Source organism: Eschrichtius robustus, chromosome 4 (genome assembly GCF_028021215.1).
Source record: "Eschrichtius robustus isolate mEscRob2 chromosome 4, mEscRob2.pri, whole genome shotgun sequence".
Classification (NCBI taxonomy): domain Eukaryota; kingdom Metazoa; phylum Chordata; class Mammalia; order Artiodactyla; family Eschrichtiidae; genus Eschrichtius; species Eschrichtius robustus.
Window position 1 is genome coordinate 118,472,639 of NC_090827.1, and position 24,583 is coordinate 118,497,221.

Here is a 24,583-nt window from a genome sequence, read left to right on the forward strand (position 1 = left end):
ACGGCCTCACAAAGAGAAAGTCTTACAGGTAAAGTTGACTTGCATGCCATTCTGATATCAGTAACCAACAACTTATCAAAGCAATACTTTAAAACAGTCCTACTCCAAGTGTGGTCATGGACCAGGGCTAATCTGTAATCTGACTGTTACTGGTTCATTTAGAAACATTTGTAACAATCTGACAGAGTACTTTTTATGACTGTTGACCTAATAATAAAAATTCGGCACTTGAATTACACTTTTCTAATAATTCATTTTGATTGTATTTTTTTAAAGTATCAGTTCACAACAGATTAGAAATAAACAAAAAAACTGTCCTTCACCACAGATCATTTGGGAAACAGTGATTAAATATACTTATTCTCAGCTGTGCCACACAGCAAAATCACCTGGAGAGCTGTAACCGATTAAAAAAAAGAAAACGATTTTTAGAGTCCCATCTCCTACATATTTGAATTCAATGGTTCTCAGGTGGAGCCAGGGCACTGCTTATTTTTAAAAGCTTTCCAAGCAATTTTCATATGCAGCCAGAGTTGAGAACCTCTGGTTTAAAGCACTATTAAACAATATCTGGGGCTTTCTCAGTGAAACATGAATGCTATTAATTCAAAGAATGCCATTTATACAATTAAATATAAATCAAGCCACAAAAATAATGATGGTAAGTTCTTCTAGATAAGACTGAAGTTTACCAGTGACAAAACTGCATACTCATAACGAGATAAGGAACAAAGCTGAGAATGAATTCTCAACAATTGCTCCTTAGAAGTATGTCTCATACCTATCTTAGCAACCTTATACACAGGCCTGCTGTTATGTTTCATTTTCTATGCTCTTTCATGAGGTACCCCAGCACCTGTTTAAATATGTCTGAAGTAGCTGTTAAAAAGAAAAACCTAAGGAAATGGCAGATGTTCACATAATTTATTCATCCCTGAAAGTCTGGCTATAAGAGAACAAATGCATGCAGATGAATACTCAGAGGTGACAGAGAAGACAAAGCTAGTGACAATCCTTTTACACAACGACACCTACCAAAAGCACTCACAGAGACTTGAATTAGGCCAAAAGAACAATGGATCAGGTTTGAATTTTAATCCTGCAAACTACACTCTCCCTCATCATTTGTTCTTGATCACTAGGAGTGTATTTCCAGCCTGTTTTTCTTCTCTCTGGCTAAAATGCATACGACCTGTAATGTTTTAAAGCCAATGTTAGTCTGGTTATCCTAAGATTAGTGTTAATTACAAACCAAAAATGGCCTGCTGAAACTTATTAGAAAAATCACAAAGATACAAGGGGACACATTTCAAATTCAGAAAGTTGAGTATGGGTCAGGGGCATTTACTTCCTCCTTCAGTTCTTTTCTTTCTATTTTTCCCTTCTATTTTTATTGCAGGGGAAAAAAAAAAAGATGAAAAAGCAGTCAGTAGATTTTACATACTTGGGGAAAAAAATGAGAGGAAATCACTCCTCTATCCTCTTTCTCTTAAAATATCAAATAAACTTTGGATTTGACACTAAAAGCAAAGGCAACAAAAGCAAAAACAAATAAATGGGAATACATTAAACTACAAAGCTCTGCACAGCAAAGAAAACTATCAACAAAATGAAAAGGCAACCTATGGAATGGAAGAAAATAGTTGCAAGTCATATATCTGTTAAGGGGTTAATATACAAAATATATAAAGAAATCATATAACTCAACAGCAAAAAACCAATCTGATTAAACAATGGGCACAGGTCTTGAATAGACACTTTTCCAAAGAAGACATGCAGATGGCCAGCATCACTAACCATCAGGGAAATGCAAATCAAAACCACTATGAGATAGATGCTCATGCCTGTTAGAATGACTATCATCAAAAAGACAAGAAATAACAAGTATTGGCAAGGATGTGGAGAAAAGGGAACCCTTGTGCACTGTTGATGGGAATGTAAATTGGTGCAGCCTCAATGGAAAACAGTATGGAGGTTCCTCAAAAAATTAAAAATAGAACTACCATACGACCCAGCAATCCCACTTTGGGATATATATCCAAAAAAAAATGAAAACAGGATACTGAGGAGCTATTTACACTCCTATGCCCATTACAGCATTATTCACAATAGTCAAGACATGGAAACAACCTAAGGGCCTGTCAACAAATGAATGAATAAAGATGTTGTATACATACAAGGGAATATTATTCAACCATAAGAAGGAAATCTAGCCCTTCGTGACAGGATGGATGAACCTGGAAGGTATTATGCTCACTGAAATAAGCCAGAAAGAGAAAGACAAATACTGCATGGCATCACTTATATGTGGGATCTTAAAAATTTTTAAAAGCCGAATTCATATAAAGAGAGTAGAAAAGTGGTTGCCAGGGCCTAGGGGGTGGGGGAAATAGGAGAGAATTTTAAAAAACAAAATAAAACAAAACCAAAAAACCCTCAAATCAGGTAGTCTCTGACACACAAACTATGTAACTAAGAATTAAATGTTAAGTTGGCTGTGTGTACTCGGAATACATTTCTCCCACTGAAACAACTGTTCCCAGTTTAACACTCAAAGTCTCTAGGAACCTATAAAGACTTGAGCCCCTGAATGTCTATTCACCCAACATCTAGAGCAATGGTTCTCAAACTTCAGGTGTATAGGATGCCTTGGAACACTTGTTAAGCATGTAGACTAGCCAGTCCCCAGCGAGCAGAGATTCTCATTTAGTAGATATGGAATGGACCAGGAATCAGAAGTTTTAACAAGGGGCCTGAGCAGTTCCAATGCAGATGGCTTAGGACCATTTTGACAAACACTAGTTTAGGAAAATACAAGATGGAGGGCAGGCAAAGGTGACAGGAATTAAACAGCTCCACAGCCATATTTGGAAGTGGATTCAAAGGCTGGGGTCACAAGTTTCAGCCAGACGAGAGACTAGATAGCAGTAAGGTTGGAAAGGGAAAAGAAGGCTAAGGAAGTGGCAGGAAAAGCTGCCTGGAAGCAGCAAGATAAAAAGGTATCAATAGCAAGAAACGGGATGATCCTAAGTCAAGAAATATGTCAAATGTTCTGATCCTAAGCCAAGAAATATTAAAAGTTTGACAGTCACATACTTGAAAGATTGATTTAGAATGTATTTATTTTAGCATATAGTTGGTATAACTTTTTTTTTTTTCTTCTCTACCCCCAAAAGAGTTGTTCCTGGATCCTAGAATAGTCAGATTCATAAACAGAAAGTAGAATAGTGGTTAGGGGCTGCATGGAAGTGGGAATGGAGAGCTTTTGCCTAATGGGTCCAGAGTCTCAGTTTGGGAAGATGAAAAAGTTCTGGAGATGGATGGTGGTGATGGTTGCACAACATGCTAAAGTACTTAATGTCACTTAAAGTATACTTAAAAAGTGTACAATAGATAAAATGCTAAATGTTATGTTATGTATATTTTACCACAAGGGAAAAAAAGTAAAATGGTAATATTGTCCCTAGCTGCCTTAAAGAGTTACTAGAAGAAGAAAAACATCAGAATGCACACAAAAGTTTTGCAAGGGAGAATAATTCAGAATCATTTTACAAATGCAAACTATCATCAAGGTCTTTAAAAGACAATGTAAGTGAGACACACAAATAAAAACCTTTAGATATACCTCATATTCATCATTTCGTGCTCTCTTTGTAGGAATGCCATTTTCCTATAAAAGAAAAGATGGTTATCAGAGAAATTCAATTCAAAAATACAATGAGGTACCACCTCACACTGGTCAGAATGGCCATAATCATAAAGCCTACAAATAATAAATGCTAGAGAGAGTGTGGAGAAATGGGAACCCTCCTACACTGTTGGTGGGAATGTAAATTGATACAGCCAATATGGAGGACAGTATGGAGGTGCCTTAAAAAACTAAAAATAGAGCTACCATATGACCCAGCAATCCTATTCCTGGGCATATCTATGGAAAAGACAAAAACTCTAATTCGAAAAGATACATGCACCCCAATGTTCATAGCGGCACTATTTACAATAGCCAAGACATGGAAGCAACCTAAATGTTCATCAACAGATGAATGGATAAAGAAGATGTGGTATATACCTATAATGGAATGTTACTCAGCCATAAAAAAGAATGAAATAATACCATTTGCAGCAACATGGATGGAACTAGAGATCATCATACTACGTGAAGTAAGACAGACAGAGAAAGACAAATATCATATGGTATCACTTACATGTGGCATCTAAAAAAATGATACAAAACAACTTATTTACAAAACAGAAGTAGACTCACAGACATAGAAAACAAACTTATGGTTACCAAAAGGGAAAGAGGGGGAGGGATAAATTGGGAATTTGGGATTAACAGATACACACTACTATACATAAAATACATAAACAACAAGGACTTACTCTATAGCACAGGGAACTATAGTCAATATCTTATAATAACCTATAATGGAAAAGAATCTGAAAAAGAATATATATATTGTGTGTGTGTGTGTGTGTGTGTATATATATATATATAAAACTGAATCACTTTGCTGTACACCTGAATCATTGTAAATCAACTATACTTCAATTTAAAAAAGAACGTATTTATGATTGTGATATTTCATGAAAGAATACAGCTGCATTGACTGCAAAGCAATGAAAATACGCCTATTGAATAAACATTCCACTACAGAGGCTTCCAGAAACCTGACTCAACAAAGAATCCACCAAATGCCCACTTCATTTTTCTCTCAGCATTCGCATCCCCAGTGCATGAGCATCAAAGCGTTTCATAAAACAAATTATCAGAAAAGCTAAATCTCTTTCAAGTATATTTTCCTAGTTTTTATAAAACAAGCAAAGGCTCTGTTCAGTCTTTAAGGAAAGACTGGCAGTTTCCAGTGACTATGCTTAAAACAGTCATTTCATTATTGAAGTGAAACTCCAGGGAGTGTGACTAACAAGCCATGAAAGCGCTCGGCTGCACCTCCTGCCTGTGATTTCCACCAAGGTGTGATGACTGTGCCTCCATCAAGCACTTTTAAATTAAGAGTATGTGGTGGGTTGATAAGAAAAATTATGCCATTCACAAATGCTCGCACATTATATGTAACTTTTACACACCAAAACAACTAGTGGAGGAAACAAAAACTAACAGAAAAACAATTATTCCAAGTCAGCCCGGAAACATTCCTTCTGTTCCTAAAATACCACCACCCAAAGTATAAGGTGCAACCATTCTAACCATTAGGACTGGGAACGAGGGAAACCTATTTACATAACCGCTGTGTGTACCAGTCTCCAAAAGGCCCAGAATTCACCGGTATAGCCTGTTCTACTTTGTCCTGCCCTATCCTCAATTTTTCACAACCCCAAATCTCATGTTCCCCAAAACCCATCCTCCTTAGGCAGAATATTATGCCCACTGGGATGTTTAAAGCCCACTCTTTGTTCCACCTCCACCCCTACCTGCTACATGATTCCTCCGAATGTTATTATCATCACTGTTACTGTATAGGTATTATTAGGTATAAAGATTTTGTCACAGCACACCTGAAGCAGCGCCCACCACTCACTCCTACCTTCCTTACCCTATTCTCGTTTCCGAGCACATAACATTATCTGATTGACTTGTTTATTTTCAGGTTGTTAGTCTCCTCCAGCTGAGTGGGAACTATATTCACTTTATTTACCACTGCAACTCTAGTGCTTGGAATACTGTCAGGCTCATAATAAGCATGCAATAACTGTTTACTGAATGAATAAGTCTATGAATAAATAAATAGGTGAACGCACGCACTTTTGGCCAAAATCAAAGAGAATTTTTGGGAGATGTGAGATATCTAGGTTAGATAGCTCACTGGTCAAAACAAAACACATGGACACACACACATACACATACACACATTCACACACACACAGTACTGTGGAGTTCTTTCTGCCCTCTCATTGGTTTCTTTCTCTCTCCAGATTACATGACTCCTTGTCCTGTAGCTGAATACTCCTCAGAAGTAATGAGCTAGAAGAATTACACAAGAGCAGTTAAGATACAGGCTTTGTAGAAAAGGGTACCCCTTCCTGCTGGGCATCCTTTTCCTCGCTCTTTCTGGGAAAATTATTTATAGAAAATTTTACAGACATTATAGGAAATGACTATAGTTTTAAATGTGTTTGTAAATAATAGTTTAGAATAAAATACCTTTCCTTTTGCTTTTTTTTTTTTTTTTTTAACTATATCAAGTCACCATCACCTATTGTCTTCTTGACCTCAAACCTGCTATCATTTAAAATAAAGCCTGGGGCTTCCCTGGTGGCGCAGTGGTTGAGAATCTGCCTGCTAATGCAGGGAACACGGGTTCGAGCCCTGGTCTGGGAGGATCCCACATGCCGCGGGACAACTGGGCCCATGAGCCACGGCTACTGAGCCTGCGCGCCTGGAGCCTGTGCCCCGCAACGGGAGGGGCCGCGATAGTGAAAGGCCCGCACAGCGCGATGAAGAGTGACCTCCCGCACAGCGATTTAGCCCCTGCTTGCCGCAACTGGAGAAAGCCCTCGCACGAAACGAAGACCCAACACAGCCAAAAATAAATAAATAAATAAATAAAAGTAGTTATAAAAAAAAAAAGTGCTGTGAATTGCACAAATGATTTAAAAAATAAATAAATAAATAAATAAAGCCTGAAGAAATGTTTAAAAAAAAAAAAAAAGATACAGTCTGTGGAGTTAGAGCACCTAAATTCAAATCTCACCTCCACAACAAACTAGATCTGTGACCATGGGCAAGGTACTTTACCTCATTAACAAAATAAGGATGATAATAGTAGCCCGGGACATTTTGAAACAATGCAAGTCAAGCTCTGGGCACAGTGCTTGGCTAAGCACTAGGAGCACTCAATAAATCTTTGCTATTATTCTCCCCGCTGCCACCGTTACGGACAGTCCAGCCCTGTGAAGGGCTGCAAGGCAGCATAAATCCTACTCCAGCGTTCCAGAACCTTAGGATGATGCCTGACATTCAGCCCCTGAGGTAACACCAGAAAGGTCAAACCAGCCTTGCATCTGAAGCAGCTTCCCACTTCTTCACTGGCCTCTGCCCTCACACTGATCTCCCCAAAGTTCTAGAAAACCCCAGCCCACTAACTAGCCCCATAGAATCTCAACCAGGAACACAGTCCTGCTTACTTACTTAACAGATGAAGTAAGCCAATTACTGTAACTACTCAGATTTTAAGGAAAGAACTTCCAACGTCATGGTGACTACTAACATCCACTACCAATTACGTCATCTCGCCAACTGGTCAGGCGAGTCCTCGGAAGGCTCCAATATTCCGAGCCCCTCTTAGCTCCACCTTCAGCAGCAGATCTCCCTCTGACCTGACTTACATCCCTTCCACCCTCACACCTGTCAAGTAATTTTACGTTCTAAAAGAATAACTATTCAAAGACTGCGATCTTCCCAACTTTATCTTTCTAGCATCTGTCTCGTAGAGTAGTTAAAGAGCGTGAACTCTGTGGTCAGAAATGCTAGTTCAAAACCTGGTTCTGGCACTTACCAGCTGTGTGACCTTAGACAAGTCAATAACATGCCTTCAGCTCCGGTGTCCTTAGAGATGATAATAGCAACTCATAAGGATTAAATGAAATGGCATATGTTCACATGGTGGCTAGCAAACAAAATAATTCACAAATGTTATTACTTCTACTACTACTGTTACTACTACTTACAGTAAGCCTCTTGTTAACCTCTTAAATTCTATACCTTAAATCTTTATTTCTGACCAAATTCTAAGCTTTATCGACTACTAACATCTCTTTCTCCCCAAGTCCTCCTGGAAGAATCCTATTCTTATCCAAATTCTAATTCACGAAGGAGGTTTATAATCCTGTTATGATAACTCCGTTGCCCTTCTCAGCTTCCGACCACATTCTTTCCTTTCAAGATGCTTCCAAAAAGCATTTTATGGTGATACGAGAAGTACATATCTTCATGCCCCAAACAAGTTAAAACAATACCTCTTCAGAGTCCACCTTCAGAGGAATATCATGAAAGGGGGAAATGTAGTGACCAGCTACATTCTCTGCAAAGGAAAACAAACAAAAACAAAAACACAGAATTAAAGCAATGGACTATCTTGTTCTTTAGAGCAAATTATACTCTTACCCACTTTTAAATTTTAAACAAGTTTTTAATTTTTTTTTCAAAATTAACTTTAACTCCCAATTTAAAGTTTAATTCAACTTTTAAAACTTGCTCCAATCTGATGACCCCCAATTTAAAGTTTAATTCAACTTTTAAAACTTGCTCCAATCTGATGACCAAAGAGAAAAACAGTAGTCCCCCCTTATCTTCGGGGGATACATTCCAAGACCTCAGTGGATGCCTGAAGCTGTGGATAGTAACCCTACACATGTTTTTTTTTTTTTTCCTATATACACATACCTATGATAAAGTTTAATTTATAAATTAGGCACAGTAAGAGAATATCCAAATTGCCAGCATAACTATTCTTGCGCTTTGGAGCCATTATTAAGGAAAATAAGGGTTACCTGAACACAAGCTCTGTGATGCCTGGGCAGTGGGTCTGACAACCAAGATATCTACTAAGGCTGGACAAAGGTATGACTCATGCCCAGGACAGGGACAAGGCAGGACAAAACAGGACAGCACCAGATTTCATCACACTACTCAGAACAGTGCGGCACACAATTTAAAACTTATGAAATATTTATTTCTGGAATTTTCCATTTAATATTTTCAGACCACATATGACCAAGGGTAACTGAAACTGTGAAAAGCAAAACCATAGACAAGGGGGACTGCTGTATATACCAAATCAACCATATTTGGGTTGCTGAAACCATTTACTTATTCCTGTGGCTTCAACATCCAAAGCAAAAAATGTCTAAATTAGACTAAAACCCCAAATATGAAAAATCTTACTTTCGAAAAGAGACTGATTAATAAGTGAAACGGACTAAAACTGATGTCAATTTTCCCAAGAGAAACCTAGCAATAGAATTCCCAATTTCCACCTACAATTCACATGAACAAAGGATTAAAGGTCCTACCAAGTTAAAAGAAACGAATCATTTGTTCCACTCAAAGTGATAAGGATGCTAATATTAAGCTTAAAACGAAAATTTCAATAACAGAAACTATTTTATCCTCATTGCATACTGAAATGTATATATAAAATACCTTTAAAAGTATATATTATTTAAATAAAATACAATAACCCAATGCATCCTTTTGTTGTAATGCATGTTTCCAAAAGCTGGGCTTAATATAGCCATAGAAAATTTTCACTTGGTAATTTCCTAAGTCAGGGTATGTTCTACTTCTGGCCTGCTACTTCTTTGGTATAATTTTCAAATTTAGACTTTAAAAATATCTTAATAAATAAAATGAGGACTAGCTGACACTCCAGTAGCAATGAGTATACCTAGCACCCAAATCTTGGCTTCTAAATACCATTCTCCAATGAAAAGAACTAGGGCTTCTTGAAGAATGGGCTGATTCTAAGGCTGGGGCAAAGAATATACAAGATGAGCCTGGAATATCCTGTAATACCAGAAACCAACCAAGTGCCCAAAACAAAAGGTTGGAGGTATGTCAAAGGGAAATGGAGCCAACCTGAAAGAGTTCCCAAAGGCCAAAGCTGGAACAAGTTGAGCGACAAAATAAATAATAGGTATGGGCAAACCTTGGAGATACTGTGGGCTTGGTTCCAGACCACTGTAATAAAGTGAATATCACAATGAGGCAAGTCACACAAATTTTTGGTTTCACAGTGCATATAAAAGTTATGTTTACATTACACTGTAGTCTTTTAAGTGTGCAATAACATTATATCTTAAAAAACAATATATATACCTTAATTAAAAAATACTTTATTGCTAAAAAAACACTAACCATCATCTGAGCCTTCAGTGAGTCGTAGTGGTAAAACCAAATATCATTGATCACATATCACCATAACAAATATTGCAAGAACTATGAAAATGTGACACAGAGACACCGAATGAGCAAATGCTGTTGGGAATTGGCACCAACAGACTTGTAGAACACAGTGTTGCCACAAAACTATTTGTAAATAACACAATATCTTCGAAGTACAACAAAGTGCAATAAAATAAGGTATGCCTGTATTGAATCATAACCCAAAGTATACAATAAATATACATGAGTCCACAGTAATACAAATAAATGATTGTATAAATAAATAAATGAGGGGTAAGAGACAAATCTTCCTTTCAGAAAAATTCTAAACAATATATGTAGATGTCCTCCCCTCCAAGAAGTAAAGCTTACCCTGTCCCCCCGATTGTGGACTGGACTTAGTGGCTCACTTCCAAAGAATAGAGTATGGAAGGGGAAAAACATTTCAGTGGAGAAATCTTGACAAGCAGTACCCTTAACCAAGTGATCAAGGTTAATATCACCAGTCATGTTCATAGCATGTACCTCCTGATATGCCATGATGAGAAGGGTACTTCACTTCTGTCGTATTCTTCCCCCAAACCCAGAACTCCAGTCTCATCGTGAGAAAGACATCAGACACACCCAAACTGAGGGACATTCTACAAAATACCTAACCAATACTGTTCATAAATCTCAAGGTCATTAGAAAACAAAAAACAAGGAACAACTGAGAAGTTGTCAGATTAGAGGAGATCAAGGAAATATAATGACTAAATGCAATGTTGTACCCTGAATTGGATCATGGGACAGAAAAATGACATTAGTGGAAAAACCAGTGACGCCCAAATAAAACGTGGAGTTGAGTTAATAGTATGTACCAATGTTGATTTCTTAGCTTTGACAAATGTACAGTGGTAATGAAAGATGTTAACGTTAGGGAAAACGTGGTAAGAGATATACTGGAATTCTGTACTACTGTTGCAACCTTGCCAGATCGCAAACTATTCCAAAATAAAGTTTATTTAAACAAACAAATGAAAAACAAGCCATGGCTTCGGCCCAATAAAATCAGAAGTATATAACTTAATAATGGCCGCCACTCCACCAAAATTTTATTTCCTCTTCTCATGCTGTGTGAGTTTTCCTTAGCACTTATCAATAGACTAAAGTTCTTGAAGAAAGGAGATTTTTTTGTTGTTTGTTGTTGTTTGCTCTGTTATGCTCTCTACTGGATCCCCAGCATCCAGAAAAGTTTCCAGCACTTAGTAGGCATTCAGTAAATATTTGCTGAGCAAATACCTCTATTACTATTTCATTTTCCTGTACAAGCTGTTAATGTAATTTTTCTTTTCCCACCCTAGCAACAAGGTAACTCATGAAGGACCCCGGTGCACAAAGTAGGATAAAGATGAGAAAAAGCACACAAGTGGCAAAGGGTATAAAACTCACTATGATCTATAAAGCTCTTTTCCATCAGTTAAAAAGGATGCATCTTGAAAAAAAAAATCTTCTCTTTTGCATACCGCATCAAATTTCAAATTCTGTGCCTGATTTTAAAGTCTTCTATGAGCAACACAAGAACAGAAAGAACAAAATTATCAGTTTGTTGCTTGATTATCTACTTTTCTATAAATAACAAGGGTACATAAGTGGGTCACATTTACATATTTTTTATTAAAATAAAATATAGTGGTAGGAATTGAAAATGGTACAGCAACTTTGGAAAACAGTTTGGCAGTTTCTTATAAAGTTAAACATATGACCCAGAAATCCTACTATTAAGTACTTAACCAGGAAAAATGAAAACTTATGTTTGCACAAAACTTCTAAGTGTATGTTTATAGTGGCTTTACTCAATAACCACAAAAACTGGAAGTAACTCAAATGTCCAACTGGTAAATGGATAAACAAACTCTGTTACACCCACACAATGGCACTTTACAGAATAGTATATTAGTCCATAATAAAAAGGAGTGATCTATCGATACACACAAGAAAATGAAAAATCTAAAGTGTAATGTGCTAAGTGAAAGAAGCTAGACTCAAACAATTCCATTTAGATGACATCTGGAAAAGGCAAAACTATAGGGATAAAGACCAGACCAGTGGTTGCCAGAGTTTGAGGGTAGAGGGTGGAGTTGACTTGAAAGAGGGGCCACAAGGAAATTTTGGGGAGTGATAGACTGTTCTGTACCATGATTGTGATGATGTTTAAATGAATCTATATTTCTACTAAAACTCAGAACTGTTTACCAAAAAAAGAGTGAATTTTATTCTATGTAATTTTTAAAATAAGTATATATGGAGCAAAAAAAAAAAAAAAAGAAGGCAGTTAAGAAAAATATAGTATATTAACATATAAATAGAAGCACCTATTCCAAATAACAATTACCTATCTGTGATTCTTTTCTCCGCTTTAAGTCACAAAGAGGAGGCAGAATTTTGAAGAGAAGAAAGATGTAATCCTTTAGCATACTACTTCAGTTGTTATATTTGGAACCTACCATTGTGATGGAAATTAACAATAATCTCAGCTCTAAGAATTCAGGAAGTTGTACAAACCAGGAAAGTTTGTTATTAAAATTAATGAAGTACAGGAAACTTGACAGAATAGCTAGGCTGCCTTTGTAATTAAGAGTAAATGATACCTTTGGCACACTGATTTTGTGTTAAGTTTCCCTAAAGCTCTCGTTAACTGGGGACAAGCCCCAACAAACTTAAGATGTAAGAGGAACGCATGCTACTCAAGTATGAGGAAAAACAGGACTAGACTAGGCTGTGATCACTAAAAGCTGAAGAGCTGTGAGAAGCGTGCTTAGATACCTACTTCTTTAAATTGGGATCTAAATATATTCAAACACTAAGGTAATGTCAATATATATGTTAAAATTGTTTTCTAATTGCCATTTTGGAAGGTAAAAAGAATATAAATGTTAAGTGAATGGTCTGACTCAGATAACCAAACCTACTAGAAGCCATTTGGATCATGAAATAGTTTAAATAAAAACATAATAATAAAGAAAAAAAGAATAATTTCTGGGAAAATAAAATAGGGCCTTAGATAGCTGATAATCATAATGCTTTGATGGGCAACATACCAATAACTCTGCACAGGAGCAATGAATACAGAGGCCAAGAATCTGCCATGTATTTGCTGAGCTTGATTAAGTCACTCGATTTCTCTGAAACTTAATTTTCTCAATTTTTTTCAATTAAGCAAGATACAATTTAGTACTATGTAAAAGGCAACACACTAGATGCCAGAATACAAAAGTGCTAAAATGTGAGCAATGCCCACAGATAAGATAGGGCAAGTACTACATGTTATCAGGATCAGCATCATCCTGTAAATTTAAAAACAAAGGAGTCCTCTTGGCACAATTAGAGAGCTAATCATTGACCTAACACACAAAGGAAGGATGAGAATCCATTAAAAGTTTTCTAGAGTCAGTGCTATAAGTATGCTATTAGGCTCCACTTAAAGGGTATTAAGATTCTCTAAAGGTGGATTTAAAGATAGGTACAGGTATCCCCTGCTTTTTGAAAGTTCGCTCTACGCCACTTCACTTTTACAAAAGACCTACATTAGTACCTGGTTTTGCTAACAGAAAGAAATCCGAAGAGGAATTTCACTTTTACAAAAAAAGGCAAAAATCGAAAACAGCATTCGGTGTGTTTTTCAGCAGCTGTTATAGAGGCAGCGAGCACCCCTGAGCAGTGAGAGTGGCCCGGCCAAGCTCCTTCCCTGGGAACTACTCATCGTCTCAGCAGCAAGCTGCCATAGCTTTGAACTGTGTCTGTGAGCACCTGTGCTTTCTCTCCATTTACTTTGTGCATTCATTATTAGCAAGATGTATCCTAAGGTATTGCTTCTTTGTTTTATGCCATTTCGGCTTACGAATGGTTTCATAGGACTGCTCCCTTTCTGGATAGTGGAGAAACCTGTACTACCTATCCTGATCAACTATAAAATGAACAGGGTAATCTATAGTATACCTATGAGGCATAGACAGAGAGACACGGTATATGCAGCAAGCACTGTGGTAATCACCTTGTAAAGATACAACTGAAGCACAGATTAGAAATAGCCCTTTCTTAGAGCCTCAGAGTAAACTAGTGATAAATCTTAAGTTTGAACTTCATTATCTGTAGCTCAGACTGGTTGTTTCTTTACAATTGAAACCAAGTCGTTGCCAACTTACTTTTATAAATATCTATTTTGTTGTTGTTTAAACAAAGCAATGCATGTGCATGGTTAAAAAAAGTCCCCACCTCTCTCCAATCCAGCTCCACTCTAGGGCAACCCACCTACGCCTCCTTAACTTACTTTAGATCTAGATGTTATCTTCATCTCCCTAAATAATATATTTATATGGTTAGTTTTTAATTTACAATTTTAGAATATTGTCTACTGATTCCAGCTCTGAGAGGTAAGTTTAGTTTATTTGACCGCAACCTATTCCCTTTAAATTCTCTATTGGCCAATCTTAATACTTCACAGCTTTATTCCTTGCTCCACCAAACATATACAGTATTTCTTGACTCAGCTAACTGGCTTTTTACCTCTCTTTCTTCATCCTTCTCTCTTCTAATTTTATCTTCTGCACTTTTATTTTTTCAAGGCTCATAAAATGTTCTATAATCACACTGAGTTTTCTATGCTTTTCCTGTTAGTATATTTCCTAAGATTAAGAAAAACCTGAATTACTTGTTAAACAGATCGCTGGACCCCCATATCTAATCAGAATCTTAAGGAGAGAAATCTGGATATCTGTATTATTAGCAAGCACCCCCAAATAATTCATAGAGTCAGGCAAGTTTAAGAAGCACTGTCTGTGTGTTGATTTTTGGCCAGGTAGAATGTCATAAATAAATTTCCTTTCTTGTTCAGCTTCTATGACTTGTGCTTCTAATATTCTTCCTTCCATTGTCAGTCATAATCATATCTATCAATTATTCAAATGTCTCACAGCTTCCATAAAAACTATGGAATCCTCTCTCTACCCAAATAGCTCCCTTTGGAAATCTCATTCTTCCTGTTGCAATCTGGATTGGAAGTTTTCTTGGCACCCTTAGACTCTGCTTTGTTGGTTTCCGGCTTAGATCTGTTTTCTGGATCCCATGCATTCACCTTTTTTGGTTTACTTACATGTTTTGCAGAAGCATATCCTTAACTTGTGTTGTGTAAGAAAGGATGCATGGGAGGTAAATTTCCCAAGTTCTTAAATGTCTGAAACGTCTTGATTCAGTCTTCACCCTAGATTAATGGTTGCCTGGGTAAATTCTAGGAGGAAAATCATTTTCTCAGAATTTCAAAGGCATTACTCCAGTCTCCGAGCTTTCAGCACTGCTGGTTAAGTCAGATACCGGTTTGATTCTCAGTCCTTTGCAGGCTACCTGTTCTCCCTCCCCACCCCTGACCCCAACCCCAGGGACTTTTAGGGTCCTCTTTATAGAAGCTTCAGTTTTCAGAGATTTCACAAGAAAGTGTCTGGGACTCAGAACACTTGGGTACTTAAATTCTTAGATCTCTTCCACTATTCCTTTGAAAATTCTTCTACATTTTGTCTGTTCTTTTTTTCTGGAACTCATATTAGCCAAACGTTAGACTTCCTGGATTAAATCTCAATGTCTCTTCTTTCTTCCTCATTTTTTTGCTGTCTCAGACATTTTGTTCTACTTTCTGGTAGATTTCTTTACCTTACGTTCTAACTTCTCTGTATCAGCTTTCTAGGACTGCTATACCAAATTAGCACACACTTGGTGGCTTAAAACAACAGAACACCATTCAACCCACTACACCGTCCACTGACTTCTTTGTCTTAACAATCACATTTTTAATTTCCAAGAGTTCTTGTTCTTTGATTGCCTTTTCTTCATAGCCTCCTCTTCCTTCTTAATGGGTGCCATCGCTTCTGAAATCTCAGAGGACACCCATGCGACTTTGAAAAATTCAAGTTCTCTTTCTACTTTCTTTTGTTCCCATTTAGCTTATAAGGTTTTCTTAAAATTATTCATTCAGTAAATATTTACTGAACACATACAGTATACCAAGCACTGTTTTAGGTACTAGGTATACAAATTCCTTGCTTTTATGGAACTTATATTCTGGTGGGGGAGGCGATATATAGGAGCGATGGAGATGTTTTTAACTCTAGCAGGTACAGGGCAAGAAGAGAGGGAAAAAGAGAAATATGGAAATGCCAGGGAAGATCTCTCTGATAGGTAACACTTCAGCACAGAGCTGAATGAAGTGAGGACGTGAGTCAAGCAGACATCTAGACAGGAACACTGCATGCAGAGCAAACTCAGAGGCAAGAATATGCATGGCATGTCTGAGAAACAGCCAGAAGGCCAGGATGGCTGGAGCACAGTGATCAAAAGGAAGAGTGGTAAGCAATGAATTCAGAGGGGAAGCCCAGTATCAGGTCACACAGGAACTTGTATACGAGGAGCAGAACCTGGCACGATCAGACTTACGTCTTAAAGAATCAAGATGACTTCTGGCGGAAAGCAGACTTCAGGGGACAATGGTGGAGGCAAGGTGAAGGATCAGGAGGCTACTGCAATTGGTCAAGTGAAAGACAATGGTGACATGGATATAGTGGCAAGGGTGGGAGTGGAGAGAATTGTCTTCTGCATACATTTCAAAAGCTGGACTGAAGGGAGAAACTAATGAACTGGATATGGGCTAAGAGTAGTGGTGGCCACAACAGTGATTCCTAAGTTACTGCTTATAGGTGAGAAGACAGAAAGAAATAGTTGGGTGGGGGCAGGGGACCAGGAGCTCTGTTTTGTATACGTTAACCTTGAGATGCTTCTTAGACGTTTCAGTGGAAATACAGAGTACATTTACTGCATCTGTAAATCTTGAGCTCAAGAAGAGACTAGGGCTAACGTTACACATCTGGGAGGCATAGATGGTATCTCAAGCTACAGGACTGGATGGGATCATCTACAGCAAAAGCAACAACAGAAACTCCAGACCATGGGCCAAAGTCAGCACATGGCCTGTTGTTATTTTTATAAATAACCTTTTGTTGGGACACAGCCATACCCATACTTTTACTCTCTGGTTGCTTTTGCCCTGCAACGCAGAGTTAAGTAGTTGTAAGAAACCACAGGTTTTGCAAAGCCTAAACTATTTACTATCTGGCCCTTTTCAGAAAGGGCTTGCCAACCCCTGCCCTAGAGAGAACAGATAGATAAGTGGGCTAAGAACTGAGTCCTGGGCCGTTTCAAAGGTTAGGGTTCAGATCAGAGGATGCAGCAAGGGAGACTGATGAAGGAGAAGCCATCAAAAGAAGATAAAAGCACCGTCCCAGAAGGAAAAAGAAAACATTTCAAGGAAGAAAGAGGGCTTCATTGTGAAAATACTGTTGAGAATTCACATGAGATGAGAATTTTAAATTTATCATTAAATTTGCCACATGGAGGTCACTTTTTTTTTTTTTTCCCTGTCCTATAGAGCTTTATTTGAGGGATCCACACAAAGGATATCTGCCTCACTTCCATAGCTTCTTGATGGACATGTTTTTCTCACTCTCCTTTTGCATGACCTTGGCTACTGCCATCTCAAAGTCCTCCTGGGTGACGTGGACTCCCCGCTCCCGTAGTGCGTACAAGCTGGCTTCAGTGCACACACCCTTCACTTGAGCCCCTGACGCTCCTGGCATGAGCTCGGCAATTTTTCTCAGGCTGATCCCCCGGGTCAGGTTCATTTTCCAAGAATGGATCTTCAAAATATCCAGCCGGGCCTCCTCGTCAGGGGGTGGGAATTCAATTTTTCTGTCGAGGCACCCTGGGCGTTGCAGTGCCGAGCCCAGGATATCAATCCTATTAGTCGCCATGATGACCTTGATATTCTTGGTGGCCTCGAAGCCATCCAGCTGGTTGAGCAGCTCCAGCTTCGTGCGCTGGACTTCACTGTCCCCTCTGGAGCCTCCCTCCAGCCGTGAGGAGCCGATGGAGTCAATTTCGTCCATGAAGGTGATAGATGGAGCGTGTTCTCGGGCCATAACAAACAGCTCCCTCACCATTCTTGCTCCTTCCGCAACGAATTTCCGTACCAATTCAGTGCCAGAGACACGAGTGAAGGTACAGTCTGTATGATGAGTCACAGCCCGGGCCAACATTGCCTTCCCAGTGCCTGCGGGTGCCTACGGCAGCACTCCCTTGGGCTGCGCGATGCCCAGCGTTTCAAAGAGTTCAGGATGCTTAACGGGCAGCTCGATCACTTCTTTGATCTCCTTGATCTGCTTGTCCAGTCCACCAATCATCTCTTAAGTTGAATCTGGCACCTTCCCCACCATCATCAGTGACACCAGTGGGTCTACCTTGTTGGGTAGGATCTTGTGCAGAGTGTAGCTGTCATTTCTGAGAGCCACCCGGCAATTGGGTGTCACATCATTGATGTCGATGTTCTTGTCCACGTCTACGACAAACTTGCCCTCAGGATGTACCTTAACCAACACTTTCTTCTTATCCATGGTCCGGACTACTTCCCCCACAGAGGAGCCCTTTCCCTGCAGCAGCTGTAGCTCTTCCTGCAACAGGCAAACTTTTGCATTAATCTCATTCCTCTGTGCCTGCAGCCTCCGGAGATTTTGGCTCTTATCATTCACAATCAGCTGGAGTTCCTCAATCTTGGACAGATAATATTGGCAGAGTCCACTGCCTGCCTTCCCCTCTTCCAGCTCCAGCTGCTCTGGTCCGTCAAGCACCATCTTCCCTCTTCCACGGAGACCGCGGGCATCAGAGTCGCCTTGGCACCAGGCCGAGGACACCTTTTGGCAAAGCAGTTTGGCAGACAGAGGATAAAAACCTGGCTGAAAGTGATCCCTGACAATTTGGTTTATATTTAATAAGAGGCTAGAAAAGACTGATGTGCACGCAGAGAGGCTTGTTGAACGGCCAGCTTCCCTCAGAGATGTGTGGGTAAGAAGCTGGCTGTGACACTGGGGCGTTCCCTAAATGCCACAGAGCCCAGAGCTCTGCCGAGCAGCAACACCGTCAGGCTGGGCTACTGACCTCCAAACACCTTCTTCAATTTCTGCAGAAGGAACCAGCACATCGCCTAAGCCCCAGGCCTGCATGGTAAACATCTGTGTGCTATTCCATGATAAAACTTAAACTGCTCCCCCTGTGTCAGGCTCCATGTCTCTCTCTCTCTCCCTCCAATCTGACATCAACATGTCCACAAACTCTCTAAGGTTCTGCAAAGCAGTTCAGCTTCTTCCGAAACTACAGCCCCCTCAGCACATAGACTTCAGCTGGGACTGCCTCCGTGCTGCTTCATCAATAACCACATCTCCATCTGCTTTTCTTCCTTTATAAATATCTTGAAATCACTGGCTCTGATGGCTCCTTCTTATTTGTTGTTTCAGGGTTATCCTTTTTTATCCACCTACTATCACTTTAATAGGATATTTATGAGGAGGGAGATAAGACAAACAATTGTAGTCACCCTACCATCTCGTCTTGGTATTTCACTTTGTCAAAAATCAGACTACATACCTACTAGGCATAAGCTAATGAATTCTATCAGGCCCATCAATATACATTAGACATTGCCAAATAGTGTCAAAACTTTCCCTTCGACTGGACTGAAATGAGATTTTATTCTATCATTTTGTAAGTAATCTATATGTTTTTCTCTTATAACAGCAAGTTGTATCAGGATGAAAGTTTATTACTTGTATTAGCAAGTGAGGAAACTGAATGGATTGCAAAACTTATACCTGATTATATATGTGATACACATTAAATAGCTATATGTATGCTAAGTACCAACATATTATTACGTATCATTACTAAAAGCATTTATAGAGATTCTTATTGGAAGCTGTGGCAATGACAAAAACCAAATAAATATAATTAACATTTCTATATCCACACAATAACCATTAAGATCTACTGTGTCAATTCAAGTTTTATGATATGGGCCAAATTAAAAAAAAAAAGTTACAGAAACTCATATTTAAGACTCAAACACATGTTTCATGTAATTCAGTAAATTTTATTAAGTCCAAATGTGTGGTACATTCAATGGCAGATTCCTCCTACTATTCAAATGACATACTTAAAAAACAAAACATATAGTAATTTCAACATAAGCATAGTCTTACTACAAATGATAAAACAAATTCATTGTTAAAGAACTGCATGATTCGTTCTCACACATTTTGTTTCTGACACTAAATAAAAGCAACCTGAATTATCTACAGCACTATTTCTCTAAGTGAACCAGTCACCTATGCCATAGTAAAAATAAAATCCAAATTATGAAAAGTGTAGCTTCTCCTCACCCTTTCGGAAAAGTTAAAAAATCTAAAATAATGAATTTTCAAGTTATTAACAAAACAAAAACATGTAGACTACCAAAGAATATTGGCATGCAGTGCTATGTCTTTGGTCCCATATGGACAAGTCTTACTTTGTTATGATTTCCCAACTAATTCAAAAGACTGCAAGTCAGTACCCATTAAAACTATAAGACTTGGAATTAATAAATCAGGACTTACTCAAAGTATGCAATTCTATCCACATCCCATTGTTCTCATCCTTCACAAAATATAACAAGAATTTTGGTCTTAAAGTCAAAAGGGAAAAAGAAATAATTCATATTAAACATTAACCATGTGCCATGTGTGAGACACTGATAGTCTTTACAAACATGGTCTCATTTAACGGCCACAGCAATTCTATAAAATCATCAGTGCTATCCCCATTTTACAGATGGCGAAATGGAGCTAAGGGATGTCAAGTGATGCCTAAAAGAGTCAAGCCAGGGCTACAACCTAAGTGTTTTGACTATTTGTCTAGAACCCAATGCTTCTCAAATAGAATTCCATCAAACTCTAGAGTTACTAAGATGTCAACAAATGTTCTGAGAAACAGGGGCTCTTGGATTCAAAAGTTTGGGACAAGTTACTTTACATAAGAATTTCCAACAACTTTAATATGCACATTGTGACTCCCCAAGGTGATAAAATGAGAAGTGTTTTGCTAATTTATTAAACCATTAAGTTCTTCCTTTAAAGAAAGCCTAGTAACATACCATGGGATGCTTGTGCTCAACTAAGCAGTTTGGAAATGATCAAGTCCAATCTCCTCTTTCCATGGTTTAATAAAATGAGGTACAAAGAGGTTCAATTACTCATGCAACGCCACACAAAAAGTTAATTACAGGGCCAGGAGGCCTCATGATTCCCACCAGGATGTTTTTTCCCCTGTCACCCTGTCTCACTTCAATACTGTTCCCACAAAGTTCAACATCAATCAAAAGGAAAAAAAAAGTATTGCATCTATCATTTATTCTAATTCTTCTGAATGATGGTAAAGAGAACCATTTACAGAAATGAAATGCCAAAAAGTCTACCTTCCAACTGCACTCGTATTTCATAGGCTTGGGATACATTTGGAAATGTGGGAAATGATTCCACTGTAATAATGCTAAATAATAGTTTTCAGCCAAGTAGTGCTATATTCATGTTCTTTGAAGGGAGAGAACTGCACCATACTACTGCACATAGATACTGCCAGAGTATAAAATATACAATTTGTGACCATCTTTATAAAGAGTAAATTATTCATTGTTCCCCATTACCCCTTAATCCTAAAGGGGCTTCCTTTCACTTTGTCCAACCCCTTCCAGCAAGCAGTAAACAGTCCTGGGCCAAGGATGCCATCTGGCGTTTAGTTCAGGAAGTGTTCAACCCAACAATACCTTCCAACGACTATCTCACCACCTGGCCCCTCCCCCAAACCACATTCTCCTTTCTTCCAATTTTTGCCCATTTACCTCAGTAAAACCTTTTTTCTTCTTTTCTGTCATTTGTTCCAACTGAGTGAAAAAAATGTATATGTATTTTATTTGTGGCATTCCAGTTAAAGAAAATCGTGAGTCTGAAATACACTTGCAGCTAAAGAAACAAACCACAGCGAGAGGCCAATATAGCCTCAAAAATGCCTAATAGAGGCCCGGCCCCAGTAGATAATGTTAAGAGTATCTATTATTCATCCTATGTCTCCAAGGACTATCAGCACTAAGAAGGACCTTTAAGATCACTGGTAGGTCAACTGCTTCATTTTACAGCTAAAGAAACTGAACATGTAAGAAATGAAGCCATCACCTGGCCAATCAGCACACAGTGAGTTACAGCAGAGCGAGAACCAAGGCCTAGGACTCCCCATGCCAAAGTCAGTGCTCAGTGGGTTACACCATATGCTCCAGGATCCTCAAGACTGTTTTTTCTCAGCCAACATTCAAATAATTTTATTTGAGTTTTTTAGTGTTTTTATACTTTCCTTAATTAATTATATTGATATTACCAATCTCTTGAGGTCAGGGCCCATAACTAAAATTTCCTCAGTGCCACATCTAACAGTGTCCAGCTTTTATAAATATTTATTGACTTTTTGGTCTATCATTTATTACTGTATTACTTTCACCATTTTATGAGTTAGACAGCTTTTATCTACTTTAAAACCTAACTGCCATTTTGTAACACTGTTTCTATGGAAAGCTGTTTCTCAAACCACCACTTTGTAACCTTTTGGAACAATCCGTTCAGAAATTTGGGGCTTCTTGTTAATGGCTCCTTTCTACCTGATCAGTCTTGACCAAATTAGGATGGAAAAGAATATGGAGTCAATTCTGAAGAAAATGGGAACTTCAGTATCAACTGCATTATAACCACAAAACTATGCAAATTCAGTTTCCTCTCCCATAAAATACTCCTCGACCCTAAGCTCAGATAGGATACGTATAAACATTTTATAAATTACAGGTATCAATAATGATCACAAGTATTATTAACAATAGAATTTATATTCTAGACCTGGTGACTAATCACTTTGCATACACTATGCCATGTAATTCTTACAGCCCTATTTTACAGACGAGAAGAACTAAGGCTCAGCAAGTTAGGAAACTCGTCCAGGGTCCCAGATAAGAGCTAAAGAATCCAGGATTCGAGCTGAGATCTGAAATTCTCTAGAGCTGGTGTTCCTAATAGGTGGGCGATAAGGCAAGGTCGACTTTACAGAAAAAAAGGTACTACTCCCCTCGGGGCTCTGAAATCAGTGAGGCATGAAAGCAACTCAACCAACCTCGCTATTTCACATCATAGCTAACCTACACAGTGAAATATCGGGGTGCAAAGAAAAATGAGAGTAATGGAGACCTGGGTGTTTTCCCATCTTAGTTGGCCAGGTCAGCGCCCCAAGTCGCTTCGCCCTCTGGGTTTGCTCAATTTGCGGAGGAGAAGGAGCTACTTTGGAACCAGCGGGGCTCTTGATCGTGGATCGCATTCAAGGTGCAAACTCGCGAGTATAAATTCACGTTGCTGGGAGATCCTTCATCAGAGTCCCCGCCCTGAAAAAGAACCGCTGGACCCGGCATCTCCGAAGTCCCTCCTGCCTCTCCAATCGCAGGCGTCCCTCAGCAGGAGGAGTTGTGTTACGTCCACCGGGAGGGGGAGGGGAGGAGGAAGGCGGCTAACCGGTGGACTCTGCTCCTCGCGTTCGGAGTCAACGCGAACCCAGAACAGTGACGCGGGCTGGGCTAACGGCTGCCGGCCGGGGCAGGTGACCGGGCGCGCTCCCACGCGCTCCGCCCGCGGCTCGGGGAGGGCGGTTGGCCGCGCCCAGGGCCCAGGCCGCGCCTGCGTCTCCGCGCTCCGCGTTTGGGGACTTAGTCCGCCGACCCCATCTCTGGCAGCGCCCATGGCTCGGCGCTGGCCCCCGCGTGCGGGAAAGTGACCTGAACCGCGCGGCGATCGCTGCGGGCCCGAAAGAGGGAGGGATGGAGGCCGCGCTCTCATCCCGAGCCTCCGGCGCGGCGCGCGGTGGGACCCCCGCGAGCTACTTACTGAAAAAGAGGCGGTAACCGGGAGAGTGGGGCTGGCCGCGCTCCTCTGTGCGGTAAAAAGCCATGGCGCGGCGCGGCCCGGGCCCTGCGCTCGCTCCCCGCGGCAGGCGGGCGGCGGCGGCTGTGGCGGCGGCAGCCGGGGCGCCCAAGCGCCAGGCCCAGCTGGTGCGCAGCAGTGGCAGCAGCACGCGCATGGCGTAGACCCGGGTCCGGCTTCGCGCGGGTGGTGCCGGGGGACCGGCCCGGCCGCACGCCGGCGCCCCCTACCGCCCGGAGTCGTCGCTCCCGGCCCGGGGCTTGGAAGCCCGCCCCAGCCAGGCTGGCCCTGGAGACTGCTCTTTGAAATTAGAGCGCCCGGTGAATTGACAGTAATACACACGGTACACGCAGCAAGACCGGGGTTCAGAGATAATCAAAACAAGGTCCACCGCCCCTGAGGAGCTCACTGCCACTTATTAATGCATACATGCATTCACTCCTTTACTCATCCATACAGTATTTACTATCATAATATTGTTTTTATTATAGTGATTTAATATTGAATGATTACTCTGTCCCAAGCACTGCTCTAGATCCCGTCCAATGTAGGAGAAAAGCATGCACGCACGTAAAAACATCACTTTGAGACATAATGATCAGGCCTCCTTGTGAGGACTTGACCTTGACGTGACTTACAGAGCCAAAAAACGGTAACTTCCTCAAATGCCTTCTCCTCCATGAACCCTTTTTCTATTTAACCGGAGTAGAGGTGATTTATCCTTCCTTTTTCTTACATTTTCATTCCTACAATGGCACTGGGTACTGTACCTATATGTTTGTGAGCT

At 39.8% G+C, this 24,583-nt stretch overlaps 1 protein-coding gene and 1 pseudogene across 7 annotated transcripts in view; both read right to left on the minus strand.

Moving 5' to 3' along the window:
- Positions 1 to 23,978, minus strand: part of PPA2 (inorganic pyrophosphatase 2) — an 84,573-nt gene extending 60,595 nt beyond the window's left edge. For 3 of the 7 annotated variants that reach the window (XM_068542297.1, XM_068542302.1, XM_068542295.1), the window contains exons 1-4: positions 23,761 to 23,978; positions 9,599 to 9,700; positions 7,978 to 8,042; positions 3,626 to 3,670 (exon numbers count right to left, since the gene is read on the minus strand). In XM_068542297.1, the coding sequence (XP_068398398.1) occupies positions 3,626 to 3,670; positions 7,978 to 8,042; positions 9,599 to 9,700; positions 23,761 to 23,953 (405 nt within the window). In that variant the 5' untranslated portion in view covers positions 23,954 to 23,978. The remainder of the gene's footprint in view (positions 1 to 3,625; positions 3,671 to 7,977; positions 8,043 to 9,598; positions 9,701 to 23,760) is intronic. The other 4 variants (XM_068542301.1, XM_068542298.1, XM_068542296.1 and 1 more) reach the window with 3 other exon arrangements.
- LOC137763836 (26S proteasome regulatory subunit 8 pseudogene) lies at positions 17,368 to 18,612 on the minus strand (annotated as a pseudogene).
- Positions 23,979 to 24,583: the final 605 nt, after the last annotated feature.